General features: G+C 49.1%; 1 protein-coding gene across 1 annotated transcript in view; it reads left to right on the top strand.

Annotated features, from left to right (window-relative positions):
* The first annotated feature begins 2,742 nt into the window (after positions 1–2,742).
* Positions 2,743–13,799, top strand: part of RET (ret proto-oncogene) — a 75,308-nt gene continuing 64,251 nt past the window's right edge. The window contains exon 1 of the mRNA XM_032969454.2: positions 2,743–3,630. Within this exon, the coding sequence (XP_032825345.1) occupies positions 3,561–3,630 (70 nt within the window). The 5' untranslated portion in view covers positions 2,743–3,560. The remainder of the gene's footprint in view (positions 3,631–13,799) is intronic.

The raw sequence follows: 13,799 nt of genomic DNA, 5'->3' as shown, positions 1-13,799 counted from the left end.
GTTTAAGGCCGCACCTGACGGGGTGTAAAACGACACGTGACCCCCCCCCCCCACGCACCAGTTTCCCCAAAACAAATGCCAGCTTCTGCGCGCCTCCTGTCACGCGCTTGCCATGCTCATTATCTAATTAACGTGTCACAAATATTCGTTACAACTCAACGCGTTCGTCAATAACACTGCGGCCTTCACAAAAAGATATGTATTAAAAAAATATATAAGACTACGTTTTGGCCGAAGGCCCTTCTATTCGTCACAGCACATACATCGTGTTTTGATTAGTATATATAAGAGGCATTGCCACTAAACGTTGCCCATTACATATTTTCCTTTGTAAAGCAGTTGTATTCATGTGTGTGTGATATGTATGCTTTTGGGGAGTGGTGTAGCGGTTAGCACGCTGACCTACGAACACGGCGGCCCGAGTTCGATTCCCGCTCACGGCCAACACCACCAGTGACGATTGTCTTTACACCGGTCCTGGGCCTCCCCTAGGTCGACTCAGCCTCAAATAAGTCCCTGGTGCTGTGTCAAAACATCGCTACTGGGGAATCAAAGGCGTGGTGCTGGCCACCCACCCCCTCGTGTGCCGTGCCGGCCTTCATAGGTGCTCGCTAACAGCACTTGCCCCAACAGTCTGTTAAGGCTACACGGGGGATCTTTCTCTTTGTGTGCTTTTGCACCGCTGTAAACGCAGCAGCGGCATCACCAAAATGCTGCGTTTAATTACATTGACATTTTTTACAGATAATTTGAATCATTTGAAGCCAACTTTCCCTATTCGTCAATAGATACAGTTATGTAACGAATAGACATTCAGCAATCAATCAACATGAAGGTATGATCACTATCCCAATTGTGGTGGTGGAGGTTGTTTTAACGCACTTCTTCTCCACGCTGGTCAGTGCGGGTTGGTGCAGTGGAGAGGGCATGGACTGCTTCAGGTATCACTAGCCGGGTATCAAACTCCAGGCGGAAGGGGTTCATAGCGCAGTGTGCTAACCACTCCGTCACCGTTCTACCTCCCCGCAATCATCAGCAGCCATAATCTATCCACTGCTGGATGAAGGCCTCCCAAACCCGCGGCCACCTCCAACGATCTTGGGCGACGACAGTCCACCCCGCAGCACGGGAACGGATTCCATCGCTCCATCTGCTCAGTTCGATTTCCTTCTTGGGTGCCTTCCATTCGTCGACCTGTCAAGTTGTTGTTATCGTTCATATTCTTGACCATCGTCCATCACCCTGCCCACGTGCTCAAGCTCCCACTTGCCTTTCTTAGCAGTTTAAAACGTGCATGCAATTTCCCGTTATTCCAAATCCCATTGCAGAATCGTCACCCTGGCTACATTGTTTGAGTGCATGCAGGTGTGCTTCGTCCGACCGGCTCCAGTAGGGCGAGACATTTAAATAATGCGTTTGAGCCTCACGCGGTTATTGATATTCGCAATTTAATTTATTTAATTAGATCAGAATGACGAATTGGCAATGCAGAGAAACCATGAATAGATGAGCTTCACAGAATGTGGGAAAGCGCTTGGACTCGTAATTATAATGCAAAACTCTACAGGAAAAGACCTCACCCACCTACTGGGACCAGCGTGGTGAAGTATGGTCAAACAGTCCCCCCCAAAAATGACACGGCATGGGGACGCCTTCATCCAGCAGTTGATTGACTAAGGCATGGCAATGTATATTGTTTGATTAGTATTCGTACACAGCATACCTGGTGAGCACTGTACTATAGTATACTATTCGATACCGAATAATCCTTTATGCAATGTTCATTGTATAAAGTTGAAATGTTGTTGGATTATTAACTAATGTAATAATCTTAATACATTATATTCATTATATTAGTTTATATATTTTACAGTAATTACATTATTGCATAGTTTAATGCCTATAACCAAGTCACGCGGAACGCGCCCGATCTCACATCTCAGAAGCTAATCAGAACTGAGTCTGGATAGGGTTTGGATGGGCAACCACTAAACACACACACACACACACCGCACATACACACACCACACACACACTACACATACATACACCACACACCACACATACACACCACACACTACACATACACCACACATACACCACACACTACACACACACCACACATACACACCACACATACACACCACACATACACACCACACACCACACACCACACACTGCACATACACACCACACACCACACATACACACACCACACATACACACACCACACATACACTACACACACAACACACACCACACATACACACCACACATACACACCACACACACACCACACATACACACACCACACACACACCACACACTACACACACACTACACACACACTACACACACACAACACACACCACACATACACACAACACACACCACACACACACCACACACACCACACACACACAACACACACAACACACACAACACACACCACACACACCACACATACACACCACACATACACACCACACACCACACATACACACCACTACACACCACACACAACACACACTACACACACACTACACACACCACACACACACTACGCAGAGGGCAGTGCACCTAAATCCATTGTTGTACTGCGCTGCCATGCGCCCATGTCTATGCTTCCCGCTTTTACCAACCCACACTAACCGGCGTGGTGAAGTATGGTCAAACACCGCCCTGCCTCCTCCCACCCACCGGTGCATTGACGCAGCGCAGTACAACTCTGATAATAAAACAGCGATCTGTACGATGCGTCCGTACGTCCATCGCACAAGACGCGTTGTGCACATCTGTGGATGAACGCGGGCAGTCGGCGAGTGGTGATGTAAGCGTGATGATTGCTTGGCGCTTTAACAACCAACCGGCTCGAGAACTAACAACACAGCTGGCCACCGCTGCCGCTGATTATGACACCGATGATGCTGATAACGAGACAGAGACCGCTATGCGCGCGAGACAGGTTACGGCAGGCGCCTCGTACAGCAGAGGGCAGCGCACCAAACTCCATTGTCGCTCTGCGCTCCCAACCCACCCAACACCCCCCCCCCACCCTTTCACAAGCGCGGTGAAGTATGGTCAAACGAGGAGGGGGAAGAAGCCCACGCGGAGGCGGGGCTGAAGGAGAGGCCACGCCTCTTGTTCAGTGACGCGCAACGGCCGTGCGCACGTGGAGGACGAGGAGGAGGAGGAGGAGGCTGGAGGGAGCTGTTCAGTCTCGCCGGGACACGGGGACTTGGAACAGCAGGGAGCAGGGGCAGCTTCACCGCGGCTCGCCTCGTGACCCACAACAGCGCGCAGGTCAGCCTGGGCCATCGCGAACTCGCACCAAGTCGCTCGTGCGCTTGAGCGCTCGCAAGTCAGCCTCGGGGCGGAGGGCAGAATATCGGCGTCTCTGCTGTTGTTGGGTTGTTGCTGTTGTTGAGAACTAGCAACATGAGTTCGTGTTTCATGGCGATTGATTGAAAAGGGCAAGTCGCCGCGGAGAACATTGGTTCGGAAGGAAGAACATTTCACGAGCAAGTTTCTTCAAGTACGAGATTTTTTTTTTTTGAGAAATGAAATTGCCGAGGCTGACGCCGGGACGCTGCCAGGCTGTGGCGTGGATGGCGACCCTCCTCTGTCAAGGTGAGCGAGTCAGCGTGTGCAGCGAGTCTGTGCTTAGCTCGCCACCACCACCAAGATGATGATGATGCTGCTTTACTCGGATAATTTGAGAACCTGGCGTGTATGCGCGCATGAGTTTGGTTTAGACGCATTGCACGTGGTGTTCGGGGAGGGGGGGGGGGTGTTTCCGTGGTGCAAATGATTATCGCAATGGACTTGCAATGCCGAGGTCGCCGGTTCGATTGTTCGATCTCCCGGTGCGGTAGGCTGGAATAATGGGCAAGTTGATCAAATCTCTCCCTCCCACCCGCCCGATCCTTCCACCTGTGTTTAGCAACCGGTACCAAATGGGTAGACCAAGAGCCAATGTCCAAGTCGCGCGTGGTGGGGTGAAGTGAGTGTACCTCCACCGATTATACTCCAAGACGTCTGGCCAGCGCGAAGGAGTTTGGCCAAACACCGTCGACGTCGGTGAGCGAGAGCAATTGCAGGGCTGCACCTTTACTCGCACCTCCGTGTTTGCGGGCGACGGTGCTCACGTGGATAATTTGAGGACCCGCTAAATACGTTGCGGCTGAACAAAGCTGGACGGAGCACCGGTGGTGAGCGGACTGCGGCTAACCTCAGTGAAAAACGTGCGTTTATAGCTCATCGGATTCCTCGTGGTGAAGTATGGTCAAACAACAGCCACGATCGAGTCGGCGTGGGGTGAGGGCGGAGGGACGGCGGAGGGAAGCCTCCCGATCCAGCAGTGGATTGAGAATGGTTTTGCGAGTGTAACTTTCGCTGCGCGCGCGATGCCTGCGCAGCCGTGCGCAAAGACGATGCGTGCCGGGTCCTTTTCAAGGGCGAGTAAGAGAGAGAGAGATAAGTACGTCAAGACTGACGCCTCGCCAGACAAGACCTGTGCCTGACTGCAGTACGCACTTGCTGTCGTAGGGGTTGTACATCGGTTGCGCAGCAGTTAGCTCGCTGCTATAGTTATGCCCACTCTGGCCCTCTCTATGTGCTGTAAACTAAGGATCATTGCCCGAAACGTTGCCGAATATATACTCACGTTTTATGACAGTGTTACTTCTGTTTGTGTGCCTGTACAACCACTGGCAACGCTGTGCCATCGAACATATTGTTCCATATTTACCTGGCCACGTGAACGCGATTCGCCGCCACCGCTGACATCACATCAATTGATGAGTGGGCGAGCCATATTTGAACCGGACCTGAACACCGCTCCCTCCACCAATCACCAAATCCGCACTCACCAAAGTGGTGAAGTATAGTCAAACATTATTGCCGACGCGGCGTGGGAAGGCCTTCATCCAACAGTGGAATTGACAACGTGCCCGTGCTGTGCAAACAGTCCCGCAGTAACGCACCCCAGTGCAGCGCTGGGCAGTGGCGTCGCCGTTCCTCGACAAAGTGGTGGAAATTCCACGTTTCTATGGCGGGGATCGTGATGGACACTATTTCACTCAATTGCTGTCTCAAAGGGTGCTTCTTCGCTATCGGTTATTCATTTGAGTGACTCCCAGAGTGATGGTGATTTGAATTGGCCTTGGATAATGTGTTTTTTGTTTTGTCGATGTGCGCCTTCACACGTTCAACCATGGGATGCTGTGTGCATGGGCCACGGTATTTGGTACAATGCCTTTATAAATCCGCTGCTGGATGAGGGCGGGACGCCAGCCACCCCCCTTCTTAACCACGAGAACCCGACTCTTCATGGTAAATACGGTCCTGAGGGGCCGTGGTGATGATGCGTGAAGCTTCGGTACAGCGGTCGTAGTGGTTACGCTTTTCTTCATCGTCCGAATGATGAGAATATGTGCCGGATCTAGGTGCCCAAAAGTCGAGATCCGCTCGTCACGGCGAGAGCGTCGTCGTGGGAGAGAGTCTCGTGCGGTTTTGGCTTTTTTTTTGGTTCGTCTGCGTTGACGGAGCGCAGACTACGATGGCTTATTACTGTGGTCCATAGTCCGGGTCACGTGGCCGCAATCGCCCTCGCCGTGGCCCGTCTCTTCAATGCTCCCTTCGTGGAGGAGGGTGTGCGTCATCGGCCCGGTGATGTGACAAAAACGATTTAGATGCTCTCATGCGGTTGACGATTCCACCGGGTTGGCTACGCGCATATAATACATAGACCAGTGTCTTCGAGGAGGGAAGTGCGATGTATTATTCGGGTCTCGAATACGGAAGCGGATTGTTCTGGACGCCCGTTCGCACGGCAGCGTTTTTCCGGACCCGAGTGAGATTCTAGGACGACGACGACGACGACGATTACGATGGTGATGACGACAGCGCCCATCCCAAAAGGGAGGGGCGGGATCGGCACATGAGTCGGCGGCGAGTTAGAGGAACATCTACATTTACCAACAGACCTCTGGAACCTAACTCGTGTGTAAGTAGAGGAGTCCATGTTTAAGTTGCGCTGTTTGTGCAACGCACGCACGGGTGGGCGCACCGAGCGGAAGAGGCAGGTGCTGGACAATGTTTACATTGGATGCTGTCCAACGCCACGCTCCCCGTAAAAAAAAAACACGAAAAAAAACCCACCGCGACCTTTGCTTAACAACGCCTCGGGCACACCGAGTGGCGGAGGAGTGGTGGCGCAGTGGTTATAGCGCGGTTCGGGCTATAAACCCGCCGACTGCCAGTTCGATTCGACGAGCGAACATAATTGGCGATCGATATGACTCGATTACTCAGTCACCCCCCCCCCCCCTTTTACTCGACACAGCGGGGTGTGGGTATGGCCGAATTTCCGATAGGGCGTGCGTTGGGTTTCGTCCAGAAGCGGAATTGGCAATTGGATTGGCAAGTGGCCATCTGAACATTGTTATCATGTGCATGCTGTACAAGTCAAACAGTATTACTGTAGCATACACGTGCACTGAGTGGGCTGGATATTTGTATATCATACCGAGCTGCGGGGTCCCATTCTCCGCAATGGGAAACGTAATCATCATCAACCGTGATCTATCTACTGCTGGGTGAAGGCCTACCCAAAAACTGTCACCGTCTCTCACGTTGCGGCGATGTTTGTCATCAATCTGACAGTCGCGCAGCAGCTGGTTCGATCGCGGCTTCTCCAGCCCGTTCCACGGTACCTCGTCTGGCATTCAGGTGGGCGAGGGTTCGACCCCTGACGCCTGCTGTATATTTGGAGTTTGCATGTCTCTCTCCCCGTGGTCGCGTGGATCTTTCTCCGGATCCTCCGGTATTCCCCTCCACATTCAGAAACGTGCGTTTAGAGTATTTGGCTGCTATAAATGTCCACATAAACCACTTCGTTGGGCTATCATTTGTGGCCAGGTCGCTTCTGAAAGATAACTATGTAGCTCCGTGGGCCATACCTGGTCAAATAAGACGTAGTTTAGTTTATTATTTGATCTATCTACAGTACGTGGCTTTACCGAAAAACCCAAGAATATGAATTCATGCAGTCACGAAAGCTTTAAGTCAAGATTTATTTTATTTAATCGTTCCCTATTTTAGCTGCCCGACATCGCCCTTCTCTTGGCGATGTATTCTGCCCAAGGCAACTTTACTTTCCTTGGCGGCAAATATGACGCTTCCTATCTTGCGTGTCATCTCAAATTAGATGTCCAGCCGGGGAATGCACCTCGCCACCATTGTTCTGTGCGCCAAGTAAGCTCCAAACCTTTTCTCGTCCGCGTCGTTCATTACAACAGCCTTGTAACCTGTTATACAGATTATAAGACGCACTTCTCTCCCGTCTTTTCAAGTAGAACATGAAACGAGGGCGTGTCTTATTTATAATCCGGCGTGTGTCTATGTGTCTATGGTGGGAATCCCAGCATCGTGGTTTTGTCTTTCATATTCCATTTATTAAATAGATGGGACGCATCGGCCTGTTGATCTTTCCGAAGCGGTTGATGGTTACGCAGGTGCCTTCAAGGAGGGATTTCCAAAGCAAGGAGGTTGCGATGTTTGGGAGTGTCGAATGAGGCGCTCATTCTGGACGACAGTGTTGTTCCACTCTGTTAGCCAGCTCTCTCAAACGCGGGCATGCCACGGATCACGGTCAAAATAATATGCAATACTGCACTTTCCTTTCTGCGCACACTTCCGTAATATTTTTTTGTTAAATACTTATAGTTGCCTTTATTGATGGTGTTCAGCCAGTGTCCACGCTTAAGATCCATGCGACGGTAGATTCTTCGCCCTGATCGAAATAACGTCCTTCTTATTTAAGGCACACCTGTACATTGCTTTGTTATGAAATCCAACTTTCTCTCTCGCCATAATTCTGATCCCGATTCTCCTCCGGTCACCATTGCCACTGAATTCCTATAATAATGTTGACCCTTTCCGTTAACCCGTCCACCAATGTAAGGCAGGCGTGTGTTGCTGCTACTATTATTATTGCTGGGCTGCTCCTGACACGGCTGTCTGGCTTGACCACCTGAAAAAGACATTGTAGTCGTTGCCCTGCATCAACATCAGCCACACGAAAGAAGAAGAAGAAGAGGAAGAAGAGGAAGAAGAGGAAGAAGAAGAAGCTAGCTATTATCAGAAGTGTGCCTCTATAACAGTGGTTCTTAACCTTTATGGAGCCTGCACGCCTGTGGTTCTCACAAAGGGCATCTCGCACCCGCAGGGGGTGCGTGCACACCAGGCTAAGAACCACTGCTTCTTCATAACAAAGTGCGGTTAGATCCGGCCTCTTACTGTTTTTGCCTGCTACGAGACATCAATCCGGGACGTTGAACGCTCTACAGAGAAAACCGAATGAAGTTATAACAACGTGGCGACTGAGACATTGAGGGAGAGTAGTAAAACATGCTTGCTGTCTCACACTGGGAGAAAGGCGGAAGGGCACCATGCATGAGACGCAGCAGTGGCAGATACCCCCTGCTTGACATCCCTACAATTGTGCTTAGATTTATATATACAAGAGAAAACACAATGGGGTTTTTTAAAGCAGAGTCTTAATTAAAAAGCGGGAAATTCTAAGACCGAGAACAAAGAGAGATTTCACGGCGTTGTGTGTTTCGTTCGTTGTCCTTCCCCCGCACATCCAATTAGCGCCGTTGGCTGTGTACGACGTGAAATAAGTTCTACATACATACTACACTACACTATACACTAATATACACTACACTATACACTACAATAGACTACACTATGCACTACACTACTGTACACTACGCCACTATACAAAATGTAAAACTCCTTTCTTTAGAACTGCTTTGTGGTTGTGTTTAGTTTGTAGTCCTTCCCCCGCACCTTCCATTCTCGCGGTTGGCTACGTACGGTGCGAAAGAAGTTCAACATGTAAAATTATAAATGGAATAGAACATACATACAAAGTATCACAGCACAGTCAAAAATACAATTCAGCAAAGTACAAATGAGACGTTATCGAAACACTTGGCACACATCACAGCCGCGAGGAGGAGGAGGATGGAGAGACGCCATTGACATCCACAGAGTGCCGTCAAAGTCACGCAGGGCACATCCAGGATGCAGGGCATATTTTGGTCAATACACTATTATTATTTTATTATTTTCCTTGGAACTAAACTCAAGGGGTTGAATTTCCTTTTGTATTTTTTTTTCATTGCCATAATGAATAGGGAGCATAAACATGAAATAAAAAATAATCATTCACTCCCATTGACTATAATCGGAAAATTCAATATTCCAATCACAAATCAAATCGCCACACGGCACCCTCGGAATTGTAAAGGGAATTTTTGACTGGCTCTACGAGCCTCAGGCATTAGCAATAAACTATAATAATAATAAAACTGTCTTTGTCTGACCCTTTGAGCCTCAAGCATTCCAAATACACCATAAAAACCATGAGGTCTGTTGGTCTGGCTCTATCAGCCTCAGTAATTACTACTGAAGACTAAAACTTCTAAGGTTATTGCGTCTTCCTCTGAGAGCCTCTGGTATTAACACAAAACCCTGCGTATCCAGAGATGCCTTAGTCTTGCTCTATAAGCCTCGTGTTAAGAATCGTAAAATGAGCTTTTCGTCATCTTCAGACAACAAAACTTCTGTATGAAAACGAAAACCAATTGGCCGAACATTCCAATGCAGGACCCTCCTTAGAGCGAGTCTCGAGATTCCGTGAGGGTTTTTTTCAGTGTTCATTACATCATCGTGTCTGGCTTCCCTTGTCGTGTGTGTGTGGATATATCGTGTATACCCCTTGCCCGTTCGTGCATATAAAGCAAATATTAAACGACAATATCACTTTAATAAAGTATGTGTGCGCAGTGCATGCTGGCATCAACGCACCACCACCCCACGTGCAACCCCACAATCTCTGTGTGCGAAAACGCGCATTATTATGAATTGAGACGTGGATTTAGAATGCGTTCGAACGCGACTGACTGCATGTCAAGAATCTCAACAAAAACGGGGTGTGAGCGGAGGGGGGGTGGGAACAACGATTCCATGCTTGCATCGCTTTAAAGAAGAGGGATTTGTTTGAGGATTTATTCTCTCGGTATATTATTTCTCACTCTCAATGAAGATTGTGTCAGTCAAGACTGCAGTTCTTTTTTTTATTATGAATACGAACAGTCCAGTTGACATGGCCAAGGTCACCATTAGCCGGCTGGTGGCTACGCACGTGACCTGTAATGCGGATCACCCATGTTGAGCGTCGAAGAGCCATCCTCTTGCTCGCAGGACAGAGAAACTCTGATCCTCGCCTGTTCCGTCTGTGTGGGATAGCGCGTTGCTCCCACGCACGTGTGGATTTTCTCCGAGTGCTCCGATTGCCCCTCCCCCCCCGCCCCCACATATAAACGCACATTAATTAGCCGATAACACCTTGATACATAAAGGACCGCAAAGCTTTGGCAATTGTTTGCGCCGGCTCGCCGCGTGGCTGCCTTCCCGCTTGTCTGCCGTTCCTCGCACCTCTGAGTCGTTTTCGCTCTTTGAGAACGACCGAAAAACGGCACGGCGGTGCGTTAGCAGCTAAACGTATAATAATTATTTTACGAATGGTGATTGTTTGTCAATTCTTCGTAGAATGTTTCACCGGTCTCCCTTTGCAATGAGCGTCTGTCCCACGACCATCGCACATCAACTCTGCACCCCTACTTGTCCTATAAATGGATGCTGCTACAACGGTGTAATGGTCAGCACACTGGGCTTGCAATCCAGAGGTTTGATTTGACTTCCCGGAGCGATGGGGAGGCCGCAGTGCCACAAAGGTCACGTGCCACTGTCTTACCGGTCCTGGGCCTCCGATTAATCAAATCCGCATTGACTAGCGTGGTGAAGTATGATTAAACAATCTCCGTCATCAGTTTAACCCGTAGGCTTTCGCGACTAATATCATCCATAATACTGTTCTTTTTTAGGTTAGAACGCGTAAAAAACGATTACGGAGATTAATACCAAAAAAACCCTGTGTTAATCTACATAATAGTTATTCATCTTCTTTGGTTCTTTCGGTAAAGTCACGTAGAATGAGAATAAAATAATAAATGTATTCTCATTCTACGTGACTTTACCGAAAGAACCAAAGAAGATGAATCCTTGCAGTCACGAAAACTTTAAATCAAAATATAATAGTTATTCATTACGTATTCGTAATCGCTCACGAATTGTCACCACCGTAACACGGTTATGTGAGAAATGCAACAGGTCCAGAATATCTAATGCAGCGATCGTGGTAAAACACAAAGTGCAGTTCCATGGTTTCATTTTTACCTGGAGTGGGTTGTGATGGCCAGGAGATGGAGGTACATGCCACGGATTATTGAATCCAACTTCTGCGTGGGCTGTTTGTGCCAAGCCCTTAAATAGGACGACCACTCTATTCCGGGAAGGCTGTTGTTATTGTTATTTCGAGAAGAAGCCCTTTGCTTAAATTGTATCGCGGTCGCATGCCTGTCTGCCTCCTTATTACAGGAAACACAACGTGCGGCTGACGGCTGATGACAGCATGACTTATTTAAAGCCGTGACTGTCTGGGGCTGAGCTCTGGAAAATATCTCGTGAAAAATTATCCCAGGTTGATAAGACAATGACGCAGATGACTTCGGTGGAATGACCGTGATGTCAACAGCTCAACAAATCGTCGTCATCATCATCATCACGATCCATGGGGCAGATAGCCCGCAGGTTGTTCACTGCACATTCGACGCGAGCCTTCACTCTCTTCTTGTGCCAACACGCTCAAGTAGTGCCACGTCTTTCTAGAACCAATCTCTTAACGTCAAGCCATTCTCTGTTGAATCTTCCTCTCTTTCCGATTCCCGAACAACACACTTTTAATATGCTTACTGTTGTCCATCCTGCATGCGTCCAAGCTCAACAAATAGCATTGCTTCAAAGCGCCGAATTCGTCTTTAAAAAAAAAACTCAAACACGTTTGCCAAACAGCAGTGGCATTAAAAGGGGGGGGGGGGGGATATAATAGGCGAAGTTTATATCTGCTACGAAGAGCCAGTACCCGAAACGTCGCCTATTATACATTGTTTAAGACCACACGATGGTGTTGATGAATGTGTTGAGAGGTTTTTTTGTTAATTATGCTTCTGCACCACTGCTTCAGCAGCAGCATCACTACAATGAATGTAATGCATCTTAGAAGTTAGTCATCGTCTCTCGCAAGGCCATGATGTCTGATAAGTCAATGTCGTGTCACTTAGACCTCGGCGTAAATGATTTTAAAGCAACGTGCGTCCAGACGGGTAGGATGATACAGATAATATTGAGTGGCAGTGTGTGCGTGGATTGTGTGCGAGTGAGTGGATCTCTGTCTTTTTGGGAGCGGTGGTGTAGCGGTTAGCGCACTGCGCTACGAACCCGGCGACCCGAGTTCGATTTCCGCTCACGGCCAATACCCAGTGACGATTATCTTGAACTGGTCCTGGCCCTCCCCCTAGGTCGACTCAGCCTCAAATCAGCACCAGATCTGGTGTTGTGCATAAAACATCGCCACTTCGGGTGACGGCCGGGCGTGCTGCTGACCACCGCACCCAGTGCCGGATTATCCTCGGAGCAAAAGAAGATACACGTGTAGTAGTGGCTACACGTGTAGTAGTGGCTACACGTGTAGTAGTGGCTACACGTGTAGTAGCTACACGTGTAGTAGTGGCTACACATGTAGTAGTAGCTACACGTGTAGTAGTGGCTACACGTGTTGTGGCTACACGTGTAGCTACTACTACACGTGTAGTAGTAGCTACACGTGTTGTGGCTACACGTGTAGTAGTAGTGGCTACACGTGTAGTAGTAGCTACACGTGTAGTAGTGGCTACACGTGTAGTAGTAGTGGCTACACGTGTAGTAGTGGCTACACGTGTAGTAGTGGCTACACGTGTAGTAGTGGCTACACGTGTAGTAGCTACACGTGTAGTAGCTACACGTGTAGTGGCTACACGTGTTGTGGCTACACGTGTAGTGGCTACACGTGTTGTGGCTACACGTGTAGTGGCTACACGTGTTGTGGCTACACGTGTAGTGGCTACACGTGTTGTGGCTACACGTGTTGTAGCTACGGGCCCCGCACTTTCAAGGGCCCCGTGCTAATCAATTCCGGTTCATTGATTCTGCACTTGCTCTATTACTATAGTACTATACCACCTTCAACTTTTATCAACAGACTGGGTGCTTAAGGTTAGCGATTTGTCGTATTATCTGGCTGTATAGCAAATGAAAAAAACACAATAAAAAATTGTGTTTTAGTACTTATGTTTTTTTTAATTCAGACCCGCTCTATAACATCATGCTACAGGGCCCGCACGAGTTTCATCCGGCACTGACCCTACCACCCCGTGGTGGGGCCGTCCCGACCTCCACAGGCGCTACTCGCTCACAGCACTTGCGACACAGCAGTCTGTTAAAGGCCACGCCACGGGGGGGATCTTTGTCTTTGTCGTGTGTTGAGTCCACACGCGAGGTGAGTTTGCGTTCTTTGAGGCGGGAGCTATTAACTTGCCGGCAGCGAGAGCGGGGGGGAGGCATTATCTCCGTCCGGCAGGTGTTTAGCAGCGCTGATCAAACTCCCGCTTGTGTGCCCAACGTCTGATGATCCCCCCTGGCTGCTTATTACTGCCTCCCCTTGCCTGCCTGCCTGCCAGCCTCCTGGGATGAGGAGGCGGAGAGAGCGGACTTGCTGAAGCCGCAATAACCAGCTCCGGCGAAGATAAACAGCAGCTGTACGCACGCTACCCACCCACACAAACACG

This window comes from Petromyzon marinus, chromosome 41 (assembly GCF_048934315.1).
Source record: "Petromyzon marinus isolate PM22_M1 ecotype Great Lakes invasive population chromosome 41, UKy_Petmar_22M1.pri1.0, whole genome shotgun sequence".
Classification (NCBI taxonomy): domain Eukaryota; kingdom Metazoa; phylum Chordata; class Hyperoartia; order Petromyzontiformes; family Petromyzontidae; genus Petromyzon; species Petromyzon marinus.
The sequence above is the reverse complement of the archived record's forward strand: the minus strand, read 5'-3'. Positions and strand labels throughout refer to the sequence as shown.